At 44.2% G+C, this 21,839-nt stretch overlaps 1 protein-coding gene across 9 annotated transcripts in view; it reads right to left on the bottom strand.

Moving 5' to 3' along the window:
- The window catches only part of TULP4 (TUB like protein 4), a 164,036-nt gene that overhangs the window by 8,826 nt on the left and 133,371 nt on the right, over positions 1 to 21,839 (bottom strand). For all 9 annotated transcript variants that reach the window (XR_014227541.1, XM_082305340.1, XM_082305344.1 and 6 more), the window contains 7 exons: positions 16,209 to 16,433; positions 13,710 to 13,944; positions 13,068 to 13,212; positions 11,441 to 11,585; positions 9,983 to 10,076; positions 9,024 to 9,167; positions 897 to 3,481 (listed from right to left, as the gene is read on the bottom strand). Coding sequence is in view for 8 of the 9 variants with exons in the window: in XM_082305340.1 (XP_082161466.1) it covers positions 897 to 3,481; positions 9,024 to 9,167; positions 9,983 to 10,076; positions 11,441 to 11,585; positions 13,068 to 13,212; positions 13,710 to 13,944; positions 16,209 to 16,433 (3,573 nt within the window). In the remaining variant the exon portion in view is untranslated. The remainder of the gene's footprint in view (positions 1 to 896; positions 3,482 to 9,023; positions 9,168 to 9,982; positions 10,077 to 11,440; positions 11,586 to 13,067; positions 13,213 to 13,709; positions 13,945 to 16,208; positions 16,434 to 21,839) is intronic.

The raw sequence follows: 21,839 nt of genomic DNA, 5'->3' as shown, positions 1-21,839 counted from the left end.
CTGCCTTTTTAATGAGCTGATGTTACAGACAAACAAGAGACTGCCACTGGTCATGCATATTGGATATTTAAGACATCTAACTCTCAAGTTAAATCAGAGGAAGTTGAGAGCCTTGACATCTTTAATAGATCAAAAGTGACGTACAGAGATGGGACAGCTGGACAAGGAAATAAATGTCTCCTGAGTCTCAGTCCAGTGTCCTGCTGATTGGTACCACTTAACAGCTTGCGTTTGGTGTAGTAACATCCCACTTGGGAGACAGCCTAAAATTAAATGCTTTCATTTTTTGAACTATCCACAGACCCCTCTACCCACGGGTGGTTCAGAAGCGGCCCAGGAGCACTTTGTTCTGGGGATGGTCAGTGCCTCCCTCCTTTAGCATTAAGAACCAGCCCAAGAAGCCTGGTAACCCACAAGGGGAAATTTCGGCATGGAGGGAACCTAACTGCCCGCCCATCGTCTCTGCCTTAGCTATCTGCTGACTGGCTAACCTTTGCGAGCATTGCAAGAAAGGAGCAATGTTCACTCAGCAAGCTGCCATCCACAACCGTTGACGGCAAATGCAACTACTGTTGGGGAGATCTGTTGTGTTTATTACAAAATCCACCTACTTTCAGTGGTGAGAGCCAGTGAGACTAAAGGAGGCCCTTATTCCCACGTCCAACTGGACTAGGACCAAACATATTCTGTACATTTATTTTACAACTGAACTTCATCCTCCATTCTGAATCTACACCATTGACATCTGTTTTTTATCACCACATAGTAAAGCTTTTCTTCACAGAGCAGCTAACACGACCAGGAGGCACTCGGCTGCATGAGAGGCAGAGCTTTTTCCTGACACAGCCTTCCCACCCTCCGCCCTCCACCCTAGCCCGAGTGCTGCCCTCTCCTACCTGTCGTCCTTCCAGCTCAATCTGGAAGTTTTTTGCCGACTCCTGGGTCACCCGCCCTCCAAAGTCCAGCTGGTAGACTTGCGTCGCCTCATTCCACAGCGGCTGCTTGTTGGCCATCACGTACACAAAGCCCTGGCTCCCCAGCCTCCCATCCTCCTTCTCACTGGCCTTCCGGCACTTGAATTCATCCAGCTCACTGGCTGTCCTCAAACTCCTTTTGGTTTTCCAACCCTTTTTGCTGCCCTGGCTCTGGTTCATTAGTTCATCCCCACTGATAAAAAGCTCTGGCTCGCTCTCCGAACTGTCCTGAAACTCATTTGTCTTGTTTAGCTTCTTGGACTTCAGCTGGTCTTTCTGGCTCTTGACTTTCTTCTTCTCCCTCCCCAGCCGAGGACTGGATATTAGCGAATTGAAGTCGGTCAGTGTCCTTGCCTCTTTTTTGACCTTACCCTCAGTGATAGCCTGCACGTTTCCTTCCTCAGCTCGACTGTCCAGGCGCTTCCGGCTCTTCTTGCCAAATTTGTCCGACCTTTGAGGAACAGGGCTTTCCGTCAAGGAGAGCACCTCCTGGAAGGTGTCTGCCGTCTCCACCATTACCTCTGTGCCCACGTGGCCCTGCAGCTCTGCTGGCGGGGGAGACATCACCGGCTTCTCCACCACGAGGAGCGGCTTCGGAGGCAACGTGCCCTGGGGGTTCTGTACGGGTGGGCAGGCGCTGTAGGAGCTCCATGGGTGCAAGGCGATCGGTGGCAGCTGTAAACTAGAGCAGGCGCTACTTCCCGGGTACATGGGTGGCAAAGGGCAATAGGAGAGGTTGGATGGATAACCTGGCTGAAGCACGACTGTGGGCTCCTGCTGTGCAAACTGTGTTGGGGCCAGAGCTTCTTTGGGGGAGCAGGGGGGCTGCATTCCCTGAAGGGGAGGGGCATTGTAGCTTCCTGGGTAAGGTACTCCAACCCCATAACTTGTCTGGAAAGTGGCAGTGGGACTGGTTGGAGACTTGGGGGAAACAAATGGCACTCGAGACATATCCAGATGTTGAGCTTGACCGATGATGAGAGGAGTAGGTTTTAGAGGGTTGGGCACTGAGCTCTGAGATGTCCTTTCCTGAGGAACCCATATCTCTTCACTCACCATAGGGTCCCACTGGTATGGTGGTGGCCGCTTTACACTGAGGGCAGCCTCTGTCAAGGACACAGGTACGTGCCGTATTGATTTCTCCACTGGGCAGTGCTGAGAAAGGGCCTCATCCTCTGTGAAGGCAGAGTTGATATAATCCGCTCGGTCACGGGAATTGTCAGGCGGGCTCAGCAAGCTGTAGGAGGACTGGGAGGCCAGAGGCGAAGTACTGACAGAGTGAGCGATGACGGAGCTGTGCTGGGAGCCGCTCCCCGTGCTCAGATCAGGTCTCATACCACCGATACTGGAAGTGCTGCTACTAGCGTTGGCACTAGTGATGTTGCCCACACCACCAGCGCTCGCATTGCTGCTGCTGCCACCGCTGCTGCATTGGCTGCAGGTGTACAAGGCGGTGGGTACCCTCTGCTGGTACTGCGCCGTCACAACGCTGCTCTTGGCCTTTGGGGGAAGTTGCAAGGTGGCTCTCTGACCATCCACCAGCTGAGCCATTTTCAGGGCTGCCTCTCTGCTGTTCCTCCGCAGAGTTGCATGAATGATACTGCTGTCCAGCCTCTGCGCGATGCTTCTGCCCTGGGACAGCTGGCTAGCGATGTCAGGGTAGGGCGGAGGGTCCCCAGTTGGGATGGAGTAACGGGGGACTGTGAGCCGATTCAGGGTGGCGCTGGCGCAGGGCTGCTGCATCTTCTTCTCGGCGGCAGTGATGCGCAAGGTGGCGGAGCTGCCGGGCCCCGGCAGGGTGTAGGTGCTCTGGGCACAGAGCATCCTGGTGCGAGGCCGGCACACCTCCTCCACATTCCCGCTGCTGTCGAAGGTCGTTATCCGCTCATACCCTAGGGGTGTCTGGTAGTGCCCTGCTGGGTAGAGGGAGAACTCCCCCTTTTTCAGACAGAGGTCAAGGGGCGGCTGAGGGGGGCCGGGTGGAGGCGGCGGGGCGGCGGTCGGTGCGGCAGGGATGGTGCCAGGGTAGGGTGGCGGGGGGTTCATCTTGTTCAGCTGCAGCTCCTGGGCGGCCCCAAAGACAACGGCATCCCCTTCCACCAGCTGTGGCCCCGGCCGTGGGGGCTTGGCCTTGGGCAGGGGCTCGTGCTCGCGGTCGCTGTGGTCCCGCAGGTCGGCCAGGGCAATGGCGGGGGGTGCAGGGGGCGGTGGGGCAAGGGTGGGGGGCGCAGGGGCAGCACGGCCCAGATCCCCCCCGGCCAGCGCCCCTGCCCCGGGGCCAGGAAAGCGGCCCGGCACCCCCGGGAAGGGCCCCGCCCCCTCGCCCCCTGCTTCCGCCGGCGGATTGGCCAGCACGTCCAGCTGCACGTTCTGGTTGGCCAGCAGCGACTGGACCAGGCCGATGCTCTGCGTGGGCGACATGGCCTGGGCTGAGCTGTGGATGGGGGCGATGGGGATGTTGACGGTGCACGGCGGGCTGCTGGCAGGGGCACCGGGGGCGCCGGGCACTGCAACGAACAACACAGCATTTCATAGAACTATAGAATCATTTAGGTTGGAAAAGACCTTTAAGAACATCGAGTCTAACCATTAACCTAGCACTGCCAAGTCCACCACTAAACCATGTCCTCAAGCACCACATCTACCCGTCTTTTAAATCCCTCCAGGGATGGGGACTCAACCACTTCCCTGGGCAGCCTGTTCCAGTGCCTGACTACCCTTTCAGTGAAGAAATTTTTCCTAATATCCAACCTAAACCTCCCCTGGCGCAGCTTGAGGCCATTTCCTCTTGTCCTATTGCTTGTTGCTTGGGAGAAGAGACCGATGCCCACCTCGCTACCGCCTCCTTTCAGGCAGTTGTAGAGAGCCATAAAGTCTCCCCTCAGCCTCCTTTTCTCCAGGCTAAACAACCCCTGTTCCCTCAGCCGCTCCTCATGAGACTTGTGCTCTAGACCCTTCACCAGCCTCATTGCCCTTCTTTGGACACGCTTCAGCACCTCGATGTCCTTCTTGTAGCGAGGGGCCCAAAACTGAACACAGTACTCGAGGTGCAGCCTCACCAGTGCTGAGTACAGGGGCACTATCACCTCCCTGGTCCTGCTGGCCACACTATTTCTGATACAAGCCAGGATGCCATTGGCCTTCTTGGCCACCTGAGCACACTGCTGGCTCATGTTCAGCCGGCTGTTGACCAACACCCCCTGGTCCTTTTCCGCCAGGCAGCTCTCCAGCCACTCCTCCCCAAGCCTGTAGCGTTGCATGGGGTTGTTGTGACCCACGTGCAGGACCTGGCACTTGGCCTTGTTGAACCTCATACAATTGGCCTCAGCCCATCGATCCAGCCTGTCCAGATCTCTCTGTAGGGCCTTCCTACCCTCCAGCAGATCAACACTCCTGCCCAACTTGGTGTCATCTGCAAACTTGCTGAGGCTGCACTCGATCCCCTCATCCAGATCGTTGATAAAGATACTTAACAGAACTGGCCCCAGTACCGAGCCCTGGGGAACACCACTTGTGACCGGCCGCCAACTGGATTTAACTCCATTCACCACCACTCTCTGGGCCCGGCCATCCAGCCAGTTTTTTACTCAGCGAAGAGCATGCCTGTCCAAGCCATGAGCAGCCAGTTTCTCCAGGAGAATGCTGTGGGAAATGGTGTCAAAGTCCTTGCTGAAGTCCAGGCAGACAACATCCACAGCCTTTCCCTCACCCACTAAGCCGTCCCCTTGTCCTAGAAGGAGATCAGGTTGGTCAAGCAGGGCCTGCCTTTCATAAACCCATGCTGACTGGGCCTGATCCCCCGGTTGTCCCATATGTGCCGCGTGATGGCACTCAGGACGATCTGCTCCATGACCTTCCCTGGCACCGAGGTCAGCCTGGCAGGCCTGTAGTTCCCCGGATCCTCCTTCCAGCACCCGCTGCCCCGTGGGGGGACGCGTGCCCCGGCCTCCTCTGCCCCCGGGGCCCCTGGCACGCGACAGCAGTGGCGAGGCCTGTGCTGCGGGGCCGCCCCAGCCCTGGGCCCAGAGGTGCAAGGGGCCGCGAGCCTTTGCTGACTGCAGCGGCTGGGCAAGCGGTTGGGTAACAGGCACTAAAACAGGGAATTTTCCTGAAGTAGTTTAACATATTTTTGGGTTTTCTTCAGCACTTGTGGAAGACATGTGGATTGCTAAAAAATGTTTAATGGGAAAACTTCATGGTAGCATTGACATAAAATTCAGAAACTGGGGGGAAACTGTTTTTTAAAGCTAGTTAGAAGAAAAAAACACTGCACATCTTTTGTACTTTGTCCTTCCACTTTACCTTTGACTTTTTAAACTATGTGCTATCTTTACGTACTTGCTTAAGTGCTCTGCTGCATTTGGACTGCTATCAGATCCCAAAATCAATGGGTCAGACCTTAGTTTGAACAAGTAAGCCAGCCTGTCTCCGCTGATTCCCATTGTAACAGCTGGTGGTCAACTTTAAAGTAACTTCTTGGGAGTGATGCTTCAGAGTTAAAGAGCTCGCTTTCAGTCTACACTATGATTGCCACAGACTTTCACAGGGCAAGGAGTTTACCTGATGGGTCTGAATTACCATTCACTTATCAGCCAGTTTTAACTACTCCTACTCAAATCCATGAAATTTTTGCCGAATGAGCACTCACTAGTTTTCAGGGAAGTTTTTCGATAATAACTACATCAGCAAACAACAGAAAGGAAAATCCACTCACAGACCTGTGGCTGCTGCTACCTCTTCTTTGTCCCTAGTCCTAGGACCACCAATGTGGCCTCCTGGCTTCCTCTAGGGCTGCTGCTACCTGATGGTGAGGCACAAAAAACTCTCCGCTTGCCCTGGCTGACTTCCTGTAGAGCCAGTCAGGTGCCACTGTGCTATGCTGAACCAAGCTTCAGGAGAAAGATGAAATTACGCTCCTCAAACCTGCCCTGATCTGACAGCAGTTATGAGTTTTGACATGGACTTTGTTGTCATCATTAAAAAAAAAAAAAAAAAAAAAAAAAAGTGGAGGAAAAGAAAAAGAAAGTCAAAGACCTGCACTGAAGGCACTGTATGGTATCTAGTATAATGTCCCCAGGCTCAATGAGCTTAGGATAACTGGAGAATACAGACAACAGTTGGGAAAAGGGAGTATTATGATCTCTTGAGTATAGTGGGTGATAAAGCAACCGGTAATGCAAAAGAAGGAAGATGAAACAAAAAGACAGAGGAATATGATGGAATCAAATACAGACAAAACTTACAAAAGTTCTTGAAAGAAGATTTGTAAGGAAAAGATGTGAGGAAATTGATGGGAAGCCAAAAAGATTCAAGAAGTGGGTACTGCAGTCAGGGCAACTTCAGCATCAATGTTTGGAGAGGCTGCAATCAGAAATGTGAAAAGAAGCAAATGTATATAGGAGAAGTTTCCCACACATGGTGGTGGTGAACAGGGAACAGTGAGGCAAGAAGCAATTCTGATCATTTTAAGCAGAAGCATGGAGCTTGCTCAGTTGCTTGCAATGCCTTTTGCAAAAAGTGGTGAGAGTGATTCCAACAGGAACTACCACTGAAAAACTGGAACACAGCAGGGAAATGAGGACACTGGAACCAAGTACAGGTACAGAAGTCAAGATAAGAAGGAACAAAGTATAATAATGAGGGGAAACAGTAAATACTATATTAAAACCCCCAAGGATCTTACATTCTTTGTAAGTTTTCATGTATAAAAACCACGGAAATGATAAGCGAGTTGCATCAGCAGGTTTATGGAATGCAAAGAGACTAGAGTAATATCTATGATCCTAGAGTCATATCCAGGATCATTTAAGTGTGCCAAATTCTGCGGAGGCCTCTGCTTTGCAAGACCAGATCAGGCAAGAGATCCATGAGTCAGGACTCCTCCAGCTGCTGCCCAGTTCCTAATTAATTTCTACTTAAAACTCGAGTCATCTACCTATGCTCTATAACTATAGTTTGAATAACATTAGGCTTTTATCAGCATCAGTCATGAACGTGGTAGGTGTACAGATAGGTCTGTGACTACACTGGCAAATTTTTATGGTAGTTCTCTTTGTTCCTTTAGAAGAAGACCGACAGCTAAATTAACTGACCCTAAGGCAGCATGATTCTGTGCTCGGTTGGCAGGCCATGCTTTCATCCTGATGCCTGCAGGTTAGCAATTTATCCGCCAGAGCTTGAGGTTTAATTGTTAGCTTGGCTTGAACAACCCAGAATGTTGCTGTCATGGGTATTAAGTGCCTTATCAAACAAAATCTAATTCGTCGCAGTGTTGCTTAATACCCCAAAGTGTTTAAATCCAATGGTTTTTTCATTTCTCCAATGGTTTTTAATTGATTTGTTTGCATAATTTGCAAGTTAAATCAATTCACTGTCCATTTGCCTTGCCAAATCTTTACTGACTACATCAAAACCACCTGTCCCAAGAGTACCTCACTATTAACATTCCACTGCCCAAGAGCAGCTTTCTACTATGTTTTTTTAATCTATCATGTAATCATTGTTTACACTGCAATATTTTTTCCCATTAGTATATGGCACTTTCTTCCTTTATATGCAGGCTTTAAGAAAGGGTATCCCCAAAGACGTTTTTGAAGATTTAAGTAGCTTCCATTTGCTGAGTCAAAAATGAATTCTCAGAAGAAACTAGAAAGAAAAAAGTAGACAAGAAGATGAAGGCTGTTATGGAGGACAGGGTAGTATGATTCTTTTACTAGCCTTCTCAAAGAGCTGTAACAAAACTCTCCAACAATTTTCCCTACATTTATGTGGTGTTCATCAACCTGCAATTCTGAGTACCGTTTCAGCTCTTTTAATAATATAAAACGAATTGATATTGCATATCTAATCCAATTTTCAGGAAGGGATATGAAGACTTTATATTAACTTTTTTTTTCTATTTAATTTTTGTATTACTTTCTGTCAGCTTGGACGATGTGTCATAGTAGAAAATGTTCAGTGCTTCCTATGCATAATATATATACAGCCATCAATATCTCTATTATTTTCTTCAGATTCTACAGGTTAATATCACATAGACATAAATTAGGCAAGCCAAGCCCCAAATTGTGAAAGAATGGGCTTCGTTTTAAGTACACGATTATTCCCTTAGAAGTCCAGAGGTCTACTCTGACGCTTGGGTCACACACAAGCTTTGCTGCTTTCAGCAGTCATAACCTTGGTCTGAAATAATGGGAGTATTTCCATTTATTTCAATAGACTCTAGCACAAGCCTTTAATTGCTTTGCAGTGCCCACACTCCTTCCTCCTTAAAGGGTAACTGGAATGACAGCCACTCCTGTAGTTCCAAAAACCTGTGACCTGGTAACAGGAATCCCTCACTGATGTGAAAACATATTAATTTATCTTCTTGTCTAGTATTTGTTAATTTTATTGGCATGATGATTTTGGTTTTTGGTTGGAGGAGGTCCTGAGTACTTCCAGTCCTTTTAGCTGGCACATTCACATCACCTGCATTCAAACCTTCCCTGCACTGCTTGAATCTTCTGCTACCTTACATCTCAGTGAAATGAGAAATTCTTCCTGATCCCCCTTGTTTATAGACTACTTTACTATTTTAGCCTCTCTGTAAGACTTGGTATTGATAAAAATCCAAATGAGCACTTATCACTTATCAAAGGGTGGCTGAGTTTTATGGGGATCTGCCCTCCAACCCAAGCTCCTATCAGCAGGCTGTGCTTTGCTGCCATCACGTCACAAGAATGACTCTCTTGAGCTTCCAACACATTACAATTCTGTCCTGCAAAGATGCAGAATGCAAGGCTTCCCTCTACGGTGAATTCTTAGTGAACTAAATAGAAGATGATTAATTTTCCAATTAACTTGAAACTTACATGGATTATATTTTCCACATATTTTAGAAAATAATGTTCATAATACATATTAGCCTTATTCTAATTCAGTACTACAGGACCCCATCACACTAAGGGATTTTCATTTGTGTGTTTACCAGAGGGGGCTAGTGACACAAGTGATCTGTCCTCCACCTAGCTTAACCCATAACATGGCAGACCTCCAGCTCCTCCTTACCTGGTAAATCATCTTCGTCTTCGCTGAAAACATTTGGATTGAAGACAGGCAGGTTAATGTAGTCCATTGAAATCTTCCGCACTTCTGGGAGATATATTGTCATCTGCCTGGGCTGAAGATGCAGCAGACTGGTTTTATATATTACTGGAGAAAGAGTATAACAAGAAATTAAAAAAAAATCTGTTACACAAAGAGCATCTAAAGCTAAGAAAGAATCAATTCAAAGCAGACAGAAGGGTTATGACCATTTTTATTTAATGTATTAACAAACAAATGCATATATGGGCCATTCTTACCCAAATCACTATGTAACACTTTGCATAAAGAGGATAAAAGCAATTGTTACTTTCAGCTATTTTTCTTTAAATAGAAGCAGCATCTCTGTAGTTAAATAATCTGTAGAAATAATGAATTCTTCATCTTGTATTCACATCTATTTTTATGGAAGGAAAATAATTTTCCATTCCCATTTCCTCATGAGGTTCAACAAGGCTCAACAAGGCACTGACTTGAAGAATCTTAAAGCATGATGCTGTAAGAGCTTTTTTAACATTATTTTGGTATAATTAGTAGCTAAATGACTATAAAAATCTGAGTTCTAAAAATATTTCTATTACGGTAACTTAAACCCTGTGATTTTTATAGTCTTTTTGCAAAAATTTTCTTAATTTGTTTGGGTTTTATTCAAATAAGCTAAAAAAGGTCTGGGCTTGACTTAATTCATCTTTTTATTACAGCTGAGACTTTTAACAGTTTATTGATCATCTCGTTATTGTACTTATAGATTTTAATCTCTTTTAGTTATAGTGAATTTTGTAAAATCTAATTCCTACTGTCCACAGAAAATAAGTGCTTTGTTAAAGAAGCCTTTTGATCACTTAAGAAGAATCACATGGCATAAGTTTGTTGTTCTTTAGAAAGAGTTTGACATGCAAAAAGTCAATAGAGTTTACTTTTACCTGCACCAAGGTTAGTTGGGAGGAAAGCAGCCAAACCCACAATTTTAAATTTCGTTCCCCAGATATTAGATGTGACCTGAGCAAGGTAGTTGTGCTGCAAAACAAAACCAAGATCATTTTCAGGTAATAAAATCTGTATCAAGCTCTAATAAAAACCTGCAGAGCAATCAAGCTATTGCAAGTGATAATACAATTTCAGCTTCTCTTGTTTTTATTTTCTTGAAACAGCTCAATGTGCCTATGTAGCAACTGTTATACCCAGTCATTAAGAAGTGTCATTTTGATATGTGAACACCATCGGAAATGATGTATACAATAGCCACATAGGCTGATTAAAGCTGTTGAAGAACTGAACAACATGATGGCTGGCTGCTTAGTGAGAATTGGTCTGTTTTCAGACGCTTGCTTCTCCTGCACAACAAGAGCGTGGCAATTCTGTATTTCAGAAAGTAATACACCCTGCCCTTTGGTTCTATGCTTACGAATCACTTCATAAAACAAGAGAGAAATTAATTACTCATAACGACAAACATATCTTTCCAGGAGCTTCCAAATCAGCTTCCCAAACCATTGCTTCCACGGTGATCCAATTACATGCCTGAAAGACCAAGTGATTTTCTCACAGGCCAAGAATTACACTGTCAATATCAGGAGCAGGATCTAAGCCTCTGGTCTCCTACCCTATTCAAAGGACTTTTGGTCCTATGTACTGCTGCTATGTAAGTGACCTAGAATGTTTCAATATAAAGGAAAAAGTGAAAAGACAGAGTTAAAAAAAAAACAACTGAAATGAAACAAAACAAAATTAAAAGAACGCAGGCTGGTATTAATAAAATATATAACACAGACAGTTCTACAGCCTGCTAAGTTTCATTTACCCACAGGCCATGAACACCACAAAGAGCACAAGTGCTAATTCCCTGCCTTCATTCCAATTAAGGCTGTTCCATGTTCCTGATCTAGTTGAAGATGTGCCTGCTCATTGCAGGGGGGCTGGACGAGATGACCTTTAGAGGTCCCTTCCAACCTCAGCTATTCTATGATTCTATTAATTATGAAACAGAGAACATGTGGCCCTCTGAAGCCAGCATTTCCTTATCTCCGCAATTCATAGCAAAGCAGAGAACTATGGTGGCATTAGGACAGCTCTGAGAAACTGAATAACATTTTCACATACACTTTCAAACAGACAGCAACATCACCTGTAATAAAACCCCTCGCATGGATTCACATTGACAGAAGTTAGTGGTGTCAGGATTTATCAAACAATGCCTGATATGCCATTGACACTATCAAACATTAACATTGAACTGGAAGACGCAATTCTCTAGTTGTTGCATCCAGTTACTGTAATTAAAAGAAAAATTTTTATTGGTGATCGTTGGATCTATATCACAACTTGCTGCCTCTGGAAGGAGATGCATTTGGACTCAGGTCTGGTAACAATGTGCACAATACCTGAGTAATATCTTCTAAAGGAAATTCTCTTCGGGTTAGGCTTGGTGAACCAATAGAAGGTTTCCTTATTGGTAACCTTGGTGATCTTGATATCTCCTGCGCAGCTCGTGACATCTTTGGAGATTTGCGAGCTTCTATATTGATTCTGCATATAAAGCAATAATTAGAATCATCAACGGGCATATAAAAATGCACAAGACTAATGTTTTTGAATGTAAAGATGTAATGAAAACTGGTATGGTGTCCTCTAAGTGACTAATGAAGACTGTAGAGTCTACAGGATGGAGAGCTATGGGTCAAATTTAAAGATATATAAGGCCTGACAGACTTGCAGTAACTCTGACTGGATGCTTTCTGATTCATTTAACAAAGCTCACAGCAGTTCTGCCAGATACAATATATCCTCCACTAATCCATACAAAGGTGTAGGGCTGAGCAATTTCAGCTATGCAGACTTTAAGCAAAGCGTCAAGAAATGGGAACATGACACCTCAGCTGGCAGATCTCCACAGTTGTTAGTACAGCAAACCAAGGCTCCACAAACTTTGTCAGTGCTCTTACTCTACACCAAAAGTTATTCCTACCTCCACCTATAGAAAGGGGGTCATGAATAAGAGATCAAGCACCTGAAAAAGCTCACTGGTAGAAAAAAAATGAACAAAAGTTACATTTCAAAAGTACAGTCTTAGAAAACCAAGGATGCAGGATAGTTGTTTTTCCTCCGCCTTTTCAGTTTTAGGCTCAGGAACTGATGGTTCTTTTGTCGAGTACTACTAAACTAAAACTTCAGTATTTCACACATTACGTTCACATATAAAGGGATGTATTTGCTTTGCCTCATACTAGGACAAGCTATAAAACAAGGTCTTTGGAAAAGTATCAGCTGCAGCTAGAAGGCATCAGGACCTCAATCCCGTAACATGAAGCTGGCAGATAGATGTCAGTGACTATGAGAGGCATCACAGACATCAGCGAAGCTCTGTGCAGGTGGAGGGTTCTGTCTATGTACATAATGAATATAATGAAGAGCTGGCAGAATAGCAACCAGACGAATAATAAGCTTATTTTGCATATTGTTACAGAAGCTCATCAACCCAATGTTTAGGAAGATCCCTTTGTTGAGGCAACCTTGCAAGGTCACCGCAGCAGCAGTGCCACCTATGCCAGGATCTATGCCACCTATGCACGGACTTATGAATTTGAAAATACCCCTGAGGAAATAAAGGCTGTGACTAGACCACGGACCCTAAGCACAGAGGAGGTAAAAACACAGATTGTCTGAAGGACAAAATATATCCTATGGTGGCAAGAGTTTACATGTGGCAGAGGCAGTGGTGGGAGAGTTTGCAAAATCTTTCTTTGAGACTGCTTGGGGAGAAGTGGTGCCCTATTGTTTCGCATTACCTTTTGCCCCAGAACCTTCCCCAAAGTCCACCTCAACACCAGTCTCTGAGATCACCCCAGAACTGCACACTGTAGAGGACCCCACTCCTCCAGAAGGCTCCTATCTGCCCAAAGCAGTTTTTGCTTTTAATTTTATGAGGTGTCAAGGCAGTGTTTAAAAAGAAAAGAAAAATGAAAAGAAGAAAACCTGGGGCAAAAGAAGAAATAGCCAAGAAATTATTACCTGGGGAGTTTGGGTGATTTGCTAGCTCGACTGATTTTGGGAGATTTCTTTGCTGCCCAGTCATCGCTCAGTTCGATATCGCTGGAGTCCGAGCAGTTGCAGCTGTCAATCACAGTGGAAATCAAGCTGTTTCCATAGATTTCATCTAGCAAGACAGGCCCCACAAAACGTCAGTGCTGCTTCAGAAAACTGATATCAATTACAACTATTAGTCATCAGAAGCATAAATCCGACCCACAGGCAGCAGCTGAGATAAAACTACGCAGAGAAAATTAACCGTTCTTCACCTTGCCTAATATAAACTCCAAATTTCCAATGGTTCGAACTCAAGTGAACATGATTCAGAGGGGTGAATAGCATTCAGTCAACTTTAAAATTGAGACTAAAGAATATTTTCTGCTAATTAGCAATCTATTCCCCACTATTCAAAATACAAGAAGTTCCCTTTTGTAAAACAGAAGACAGCATGGTATAATTTCAGAGGCCTGAGCCTAGGTCATGCTAAAGATTTTTGCGCATCAGAAAAAAAATAGCAGATGCCGCCTTCCATGTTGCTTATATAGATTTTCTTTAACTCTTGAGGATTTAATATCTAAAGTATTTCTAAATCATTTTTTATGCAGAGCAACAATTGAATTCTACCTGCTTTTCCATCTGTTTTAGGATCCATGATGACAAACTCTGGCCGCAACTTGCTGATACGACGTCCTTTCAGGATAGGCACCAGTCCCCCAAGGTATTCCAGGTACAGGGTATAGCATGGACCACCAACCTCTGGGTCATCTTCTGTCCGCTTCATCGTGCAGTGAAGCCGTTCATTACCAGCTGTTGGGTAGCTGACAAAATCTCTCATATTGTTTGGGTCTGGGATAGGAGGCTTAATTAAATGAAGGAAGGAAAGAGAAAGTTTCCTATAGGTTATTGTGTTTTTTGTTTTTTTTTTAATGTGGTGATTTAATCCCAACACAACTAACCGAATTTGAACCCAACTCTAACTTGGCAGGTCAAGATTAGTACATGTTACTGTGTGAGTTATGCAGGATCCACGTGCAAGACAGAGTGGCTGTGTATTATTTAGTTAGGTCAAAAGCAGCTGTACACAGAAAACTAAAACTAGTTACATCAAAAAGGAAGGTTGGACCTCTGGTTAGAGCACTGAATTAGACAACAAACCTGTCTTCAAGTCCTGGCTCTATCACAAACTTCTCTTTTAACTTGAGTAAAGTGGTCAAGTCTAAGTCTCAGAGCATCTTGTCACTTGCTGGCCCTCCAAGTGAACTTGGCACAATGGGAGGTTCCCATTCCTGGTTAGCATTGGTACATGCTATGCCACTACACTACAATGCTGTCAGCTCTGGAAGAAGCTTGTACTTCTTATATCATTTCCAAGCACATGACCCATCTTTGCTGAGGGCCTATTTGCGTGCAATGTGGAGAAATACAAGCACAAAGCTCAGGGTGGATTACTTTGCCGTGCTTGCCAGCACGCTGGATTAATCCATGAAAAGCTAAGTCCTAAAGCAGTTGGACTACTTTTGTCTAGGACAATATAGCCTGTATGACACAAATACTACTAATGTATATAAGTCAACACAGTTTCTTTCAAAATGAAAGTGCAAGATAAAAAAGTAGGGGAATAAAGGAGCCTCCTTAACCTGGCGAGACAGATATGGGTTGAGGAGTGATCTATAATGTAGTCCTCACGCTGGAGGGAGAAGAGGAATGTATGAAGGGAAGAGGGTGCCTTGCTGGGCGCTGGAGGCATGGCTGACAATGTAGTGGGAGTATGTGGCTGGCGGAGTCATAAAGCAGCGCTGAGGAGGCTCCAGAAACACCCATGAAACAGCAGGGGCACGTGGCTTCTGGGAACCCTGCTTCAGCCTCTCAGCTACGCAGCCCCGCGACTGATCCCCACCCCAGCATCCCCTCTAAGAGGTGGCAGAAGGGTTGTTGGCAATGATGTGCCCCTGTACTGCCTCTGCCCCTCTGCACCTCTGATCCCCATCATGGCTCCCAGCCTTGTTACAGACAGCTGCTGCCTTCATCCCATCCCATCCCATCCCATCCCCTGCTTTCCCTAACAGCCAAGCAAGCGTCATTGATGCTCTAGAGATCTGCAGGGGTGGCTCTGGGACAACATGGAAAGCATCCTGGGCAGAAGTAGGCATGCTAGAAAGAACTGAGAACCACTGGTCTGTTAAATGCTCTGCATCTTTGGAGATCGAGGAGTTACGGTTACAGCAAGGCATTTATTCTTCTCTGGCAAATGAAATGTTTCACAGTGGCACAAATTGCCCTGATTAGCAGTACCCAAATGGAACTATGCTGAATCATTATTTTATAAGCATAATTTGCTCTCATTTAAGCTGGGCCAACTCCACTGATTTCAAATTAGTTATTCTAGCTCTGTATTGTTTAACAAGGACCTGAAACTGGCTCAAGAGAGTGCTGTAACACATACACAAAAAAATACGTAACACAAAAATAAATGTTTGAATGTAGGGCATTTACCAGCTAATGCTCTGGTTTATAGGCTGTGATAAAGAGTTGGGAAATCCTGAGATGTGACTGAGGGCAAAACCATGAAACAAAGGGGTTGAGCAGATGGCTCTGCTAGTGGTACAGCAAAAGGCATAATATCTGGTTCATTTCTCCATAGCAATGTTGGAGCAGTAAGGTTAGCAGAACTCACTGTCAGTAGAAATATTTGGGCAGCCACAGGTCTTAAGTATAACTTTCCTGGCAATATAAGGACTCATGTAACAAGTAAGGAGGCAAGAGTTTTGCCACTGTGAATTTCTCCTATAACTGCGACGCAGTATTATCATCAGCGTGAGCTTCTTCAGAAGTCTTTGTGAGTCACCAGCATATTTTACCCTTATGATGTTCTTGGAAAGGCCATCCCCATGGAATAATGCAGATTAGCATGTGCGAGCCTTCTTTTAAGATTTTAATAGGCACCAAATGGATCAGTGGGCTCTTGAAGAGGACAGGAATGACCCTTAATCAAGCTTTTAAAATTATAATTATGATAATTATAATATCTTATAATTTATCCATTGTCACTTATGAGCACCATGGGGGGGAAATCAAGCAACCCTTTCCTCCTCCTCACACACACACACATTTCTTTCATTTTACCTTGATTGTTGGTATAAAGGCAGTGGTGAGGTACGAGCAGAGCCGGGGGGGCAGGGTCAGTTTGCTGATGTCCTTGTCATCCCGCAGACAGCTCGCGATGGTCTGCTGGCACAGCAGCTGCAGACTAGAGACCCTGTGCTCGACTCTGACAACGTATAATGCAGGTCCGGAAGCCATCAGCAGGCGCGAATCCCTGTGACCCCAACAGATCGAGATGATGGGACGCTGCATGGAGAGGAAAAGGATACAACTTTAGAAGAGCCTGTACTTTTTCCAAGATGATAGTTGCACAGCAAGTGACTGCATGAATTCAGCACCGATCATGCCATCCTAAGTCTTCCAGAAACTTAAAAGTGTACGCTATTGCCCACAAAAAGGGGGAGGAATGTGAACATCTGAAATATCGATAACAGCGGTTGATGTTTATACAGTGCTTTTTACTCACAAGGCTTAAAGCTCTTCAGACAAGGAATTGTCTATCAAATTCATTACCTAGACAGGGTAAGTGACTTTAAGGTCACACAGTGTTAAAAAGCAGGATCTTCTGATGCCCTATGCAGCTGTTTTTTTCAGTCATCTAATGTTACATTGGGAACAGCTCACATTTTACAACTAAAGAGTTAAATTATATGCCCAGAGACACTTGGTAAACTAGTGGACAAAACCCGGTCGGCTTTCTTGTCTTGCACTGAGTCTTCTGCCGCACAGTGTCTCTTTTGAACTACTCCCAGAGGAAGTGAACTGTGAAAGAGCACCAGGAACAAAACAGAGAATGACCTTTTGTCTTCTGCTTGTCTACACTCAGCAATGTCTAAATTCATGACAGTAAAACCAGAAAGAGTCAGGGGTGACTGGTACTAAGTGTCAGAATGTGGAGCAGAATAACAATAAACAACTCAAATGCTGCTTTGGACATTATTCCCTGCTGCATGAACATTAAGAGTTGTGCTTGCAAGGAGCTCTCTAAACTCTCTTCCTAAACCCCATCTTTTTCATGTAAAGCATCAGTCTGCTGTGACCTCTTATAGCCCTATCACTATTACTTTTGGCCTTCATGAGTGTTCGCTGCATCCACCTGTCATCTCTTGCTTTCTGTGTTACAAGGCATCTGTATTTGCATATATACACATATTGTATGGAATTTCAATCCCATAGCTGCTATCTCTATACAAGTAAACCCCACAGAGTAAAGGAGAAACTTTCACTCCACGAAGAATACTGTGCAGCAGGTTGTAATCAGTGAACTACAAAAGGTTTACTCCTTCCTGTGAAGGGCTCCCTTCTTTTCACAATCCGTGACACTCAAAAGTTTAAGCAAACATGTTTTTCATCTAAATTATGAACTGTGTTTACTGAAAGTTCAGGGTCTCTTTGGAATATCTTTGCTCTTCACAAGATGTACCAAACAAGAGTTAACTATACAGAAGATAAGGGTCAAGGCACCATCAGTAGTAACTTTTATCCACTCCTCTCTAGTAATATGGTACCCAGATAGCTGGGTTAGATCAGCGCAGAAGTTAGTAATCTAGCCTGGAGATAAAAGCTTTCCCTTCAGTTACAAATTCAAGATGCTTAAAGGTGAGAAACTGGGACAAGATGTTTTTATGTGAATGCTATGAAGCAAAATGCAGCTGCACAGCACTATATCAATGTCTATCATCAAGATAAAGGGTTGGACGAAACAACTTTTTCAGAGAACAGACCTTCCCTCCTATGTCATCTTATTCTAGATTTAAATTTCAAGGAAAATATTGGTTTTAAAGCAGGAGGAATGAAGGACCTTCGTTTTCATTACAGCTAGGGAACACCACACACTCACACACTTCCACAGAGGCACAAACCTTCAGGCTGACTGATATGCAAATAGGAAGCAGCAACATGTGAACCTTGTGATTTTCACAGTAATTGCTAAAGGCATTTTGTAGTGAAGAACTTCAAAAGAACTGAGAAATCCTTTGTGTACCATCAGTAATTATTACATAGCTTCTCATAACCATAATCTGTAGGACAGAGCCTTAAATTTAATGAGAGATCACATAAAGTATCCCTTACTGATTGGTATTTTCATGATTTGGGAGTGTGGCTCAGCCCTCACATGGTCTGGCAGTAATGAGACAGTTCAAGCTACTTGCAAAATAAATGCTATTGAAAAGGCACTGACACAAGTTAGGCACCTGTCACATCTACTATACGATAGCCTGAGAAAGGCATCAGTAGCAGTGACCCTGCTTTCCCCAAAGGCTGAAAGCCAGCATGGGCAGAACTATCTACCTGAGTATTACCATGGGATCCAAACCACATCCTTCTGTTCACCTTGCATCAACTAAAGCTTACCCATAAATATGGTGAAGGAACAAACAAGTGTGTGACTTAGCACACAAATGTTTATTTATTGGATAGAGTTTAATGCCAGAAGAGAAGTTTAATATCCCAGATGTCATAATCCAATACAGCACACCCAGACAGCTCTACTATGAAGTCTAGTACTGCAGCTATCATAACCCAATATGTCACACCCAGATAGGCCTCTGTTCATCCAAATAGAGTCAAATGAAACCACTTCTCTCCTCAGGTTACCGCTGCATGCAGAGAACAGCAGAGATGCAGACAGCACCAGTGCAAGAACCTTTGCAATCTTAAACATATTCCCAAGGAACAGGTTTTTCAGCAGCTTTGAAATGCTGAGTGGGACCTCTGGCAACTCAGCACTGTGGAGCTGGGGAAGAGTAGGAAGTCAGAAGTTGAAAGACATTGCCTCACCTCATGATTTCACCGCAGTTTCCCAAAAGGCAACCATAGTTCAACCATCTTCTAAGCTTCTGAATGTCTTGATTCCCTTATATTATGTTTATGTATTTTTATGTAAACAATACGTGAGTAGGTGCATGTTTAAATACACATACACACAATACCTACAAGTGGTGTACTGTTGTAAATCACATCACTTCTACTCCTACATTCGTACATTTAGTTTCCCCACACACCTCACATGCTTTAATCTTAATATTTTCAATCTCATCAAAGAGCACTTGTACCATACTGGTTTGTCTTTGCTTACTGATTCAGCAGACGTGCCTTGCCTTCCTTTTCTATGGAACGGTCAGTCCCCCAGTACTCCTCAGTATACAGCAACAGTTCATTTATGGTGAAGGGCTAAGATTTAAGATGAGGTTCAGGGAAAATTACCCTGTCATTACAGGCTTGGAGAAATAAAAGATCACCCAAATGCCAGATATGACCTGACCTTTAAATGTACTGCTCCAATACTATTTTTCAATAACTACGCTTTTCACTCTTTCCCTTGAAGGACAAGGGATATGAATCAATTACTGCAGCAAGTCGGTTATGAGCTGACCACAGCTTTCCTTCCCAACTCTGCTGAGAAACAACCATTGAACTCCAACATCCAACGCAGAAGTATTGCTCCTCACAATGCATCCACTTATTTGCATTGTTTTAGCAAAAAAAGGAAGGAAAAAAGTTATTGATACCCATATTGCATCTGCTAGAAAATGAACAAGCAGATTCTAGCACAGAAGAATTTTATTTTCCATGTTTGCACAGTTGTTTTTTTCTGCTAGGAACAAGGAAATGCAGCTACAAATATAACATCTAATGATAATTTCTAATCTCACTTTGCATATAAAAATCCCATCAGGTTTTGAAAAATCTCAGCACAAACTGTAAATACCTGAATGAATTCCAGGGTTTAAATACAAACATGTAGGAAAAAAAAATCCTGGAAAAACTCTTGAACTTCTACACATAGATAGGATTCAGCTCTATGACAATTATATATTAGAAATAATTGGCTAAAGGAGAAAAAAATGAGATGTTTTATGAGGAGAAATATTGACTGAAAACACATCTCAAAAAGTGGCCAACAAGGAGCTTTTTTGTCATTTTTTTCAGAGTGGGCTTGAAAGTCAGCTACATCTACTCAAATCTGTACCCCCTGCTGCAATGTTGACTCCCCTTAGAAAAGCACATGGGAATGGATATTCCTGCTCAAGCTCTGTGGTTGCTTCTTATAAGTCACTCATCTGTCTCTCTTGCAGGAGACAAGATAATTTATGTACCTTTCATCACTTGTATGCAGTTCAGTCAACAAAAACACTGTTCAAGCTGATTCTTGCTGCCTGCCTTGAGCTCAGAAATCCTGAGCCATGGGGCCTGCCTGCTGCTTGCACTAATCCCTTGTCTGCTGGCACTGGGAGTCCCACTGGTAATGAAATAAAAACGGTATTCCAGGGCAGAAAGACCAGCAACAAGTAGGATTTTTCTCAGAAGAAAGAACCCAACTGCAAAATAGTGTCTAGCGAATGGTATGTGTAAGTAAAACTCTGATGTACGTTGCCTGCTTTCTCTCACTTTAGACTGCTGATATGGAGGCACGCATTTTTCCCTCCATTTTTTTCAGAGAGAAGCTGGAAGGTGCAAGGGCTGCAGTGCCCAACCAGCTCTCGTGAATTGTGTGTGCACATCTCTCTACTGCCACAGTATTCACGGATGGTTGCTGGAAAGTAACATAACTTCTTCATTCTTCTGTTCCCCATATTTACAGTGGGATTAATATTAACTAGTAAGAATTGATGGTGATAAAGCAATAAAGACTACGACGTGGTCAGAAATTACCCTGCTGTGGCCTTATATGATTTTTGATGCAGCAAACTCTTAGTTGATTTGCAGATGTTCCTTATACCCTGTTTCTACAGTAATTTTTTTTTTGGGGGGGGGGGATTTCAATACAACGATGAGATTTCATTTTGGCAGAACGAGTCTTTGCTTAGACAAGTGCCTCCATTTTCCAATCCTGATCATGACCCATTTCTGCAGCAGAGATGACCTTATGGCCTATATGGAAAACATCAAGGTCCTTATTGATATCCCAAAGAATGTTTCACCAGCTAGTTCGAAACTGTTGCTCGTTTCTCTTTCTGTAAGAAAATAAAACTCTTCTTGAAGCCTTGTTGTCATCCAATAACAACTAAATAGGATTAATTTCAGGCGATATACATGAAAGGCAATGTTAATTCAGAAGCAACAAACCTGAACACCCTATGTGAAATAAATGAAGACAAAGTAAGCAAGGTCAGCTCAGCTGGGTAACATAAAAGGCAGCCTCTTCTCTCAAAGCCTTTTCATCTGAATTTAACCTAAAATGGCACCCTCCTTCTCAGGCCTTAGTAAAATAGCTTTTACACAACTACCAGGTTTCTGCAGGATCATATAATCTTAAATCTATCCATTCAGATGCCGGGACGTTTCCAGTAGAGAAGCAGTCTGTGAAATGCTGTGAAGGCTGCTGCTGGCAGCAGCAGGTTTAGAGCAAGTGGGTCTTCTTCTCAAAGACTCCTGGAAACCTCTCCCACAAAGATTTAGCCCCTGGTACACCACTTTGAATTAGAGTTTAAAAATATTACACTGATAAAAATGTGATCGCAGTTTTTCTGCACCTAATCTTGTTGCCTATACAGCTGATTCTGGAACATACAGGCGCAGTTCACTCTTATCCTTCTTCTTCACTGCACTTGAGGTTTAATCTGTTCTTACACCAGTTACACAGTGGTATAAAATCGTAAGATAATGTAAATTTACTCTAGGATTATAGGTGTATAAAAGAGATCAGCA

The sequence above is a fragment of the Platalea leucorodia genome, assembly GCF_965183815.1.
Source record: "Platalea leucorodia genome assembly, chromosome: 3".
Classification (NCBI taxonomy): domain Eukaryota; kingdom Metazoa; phylum Chordata; class Aves; order Pelecaniformes; family Threskiornithidae; genus Platalea; species Platalea leucorodia.
This window is presented reverse-complemented; position numbering and strand designations above follow the sequence as displayed.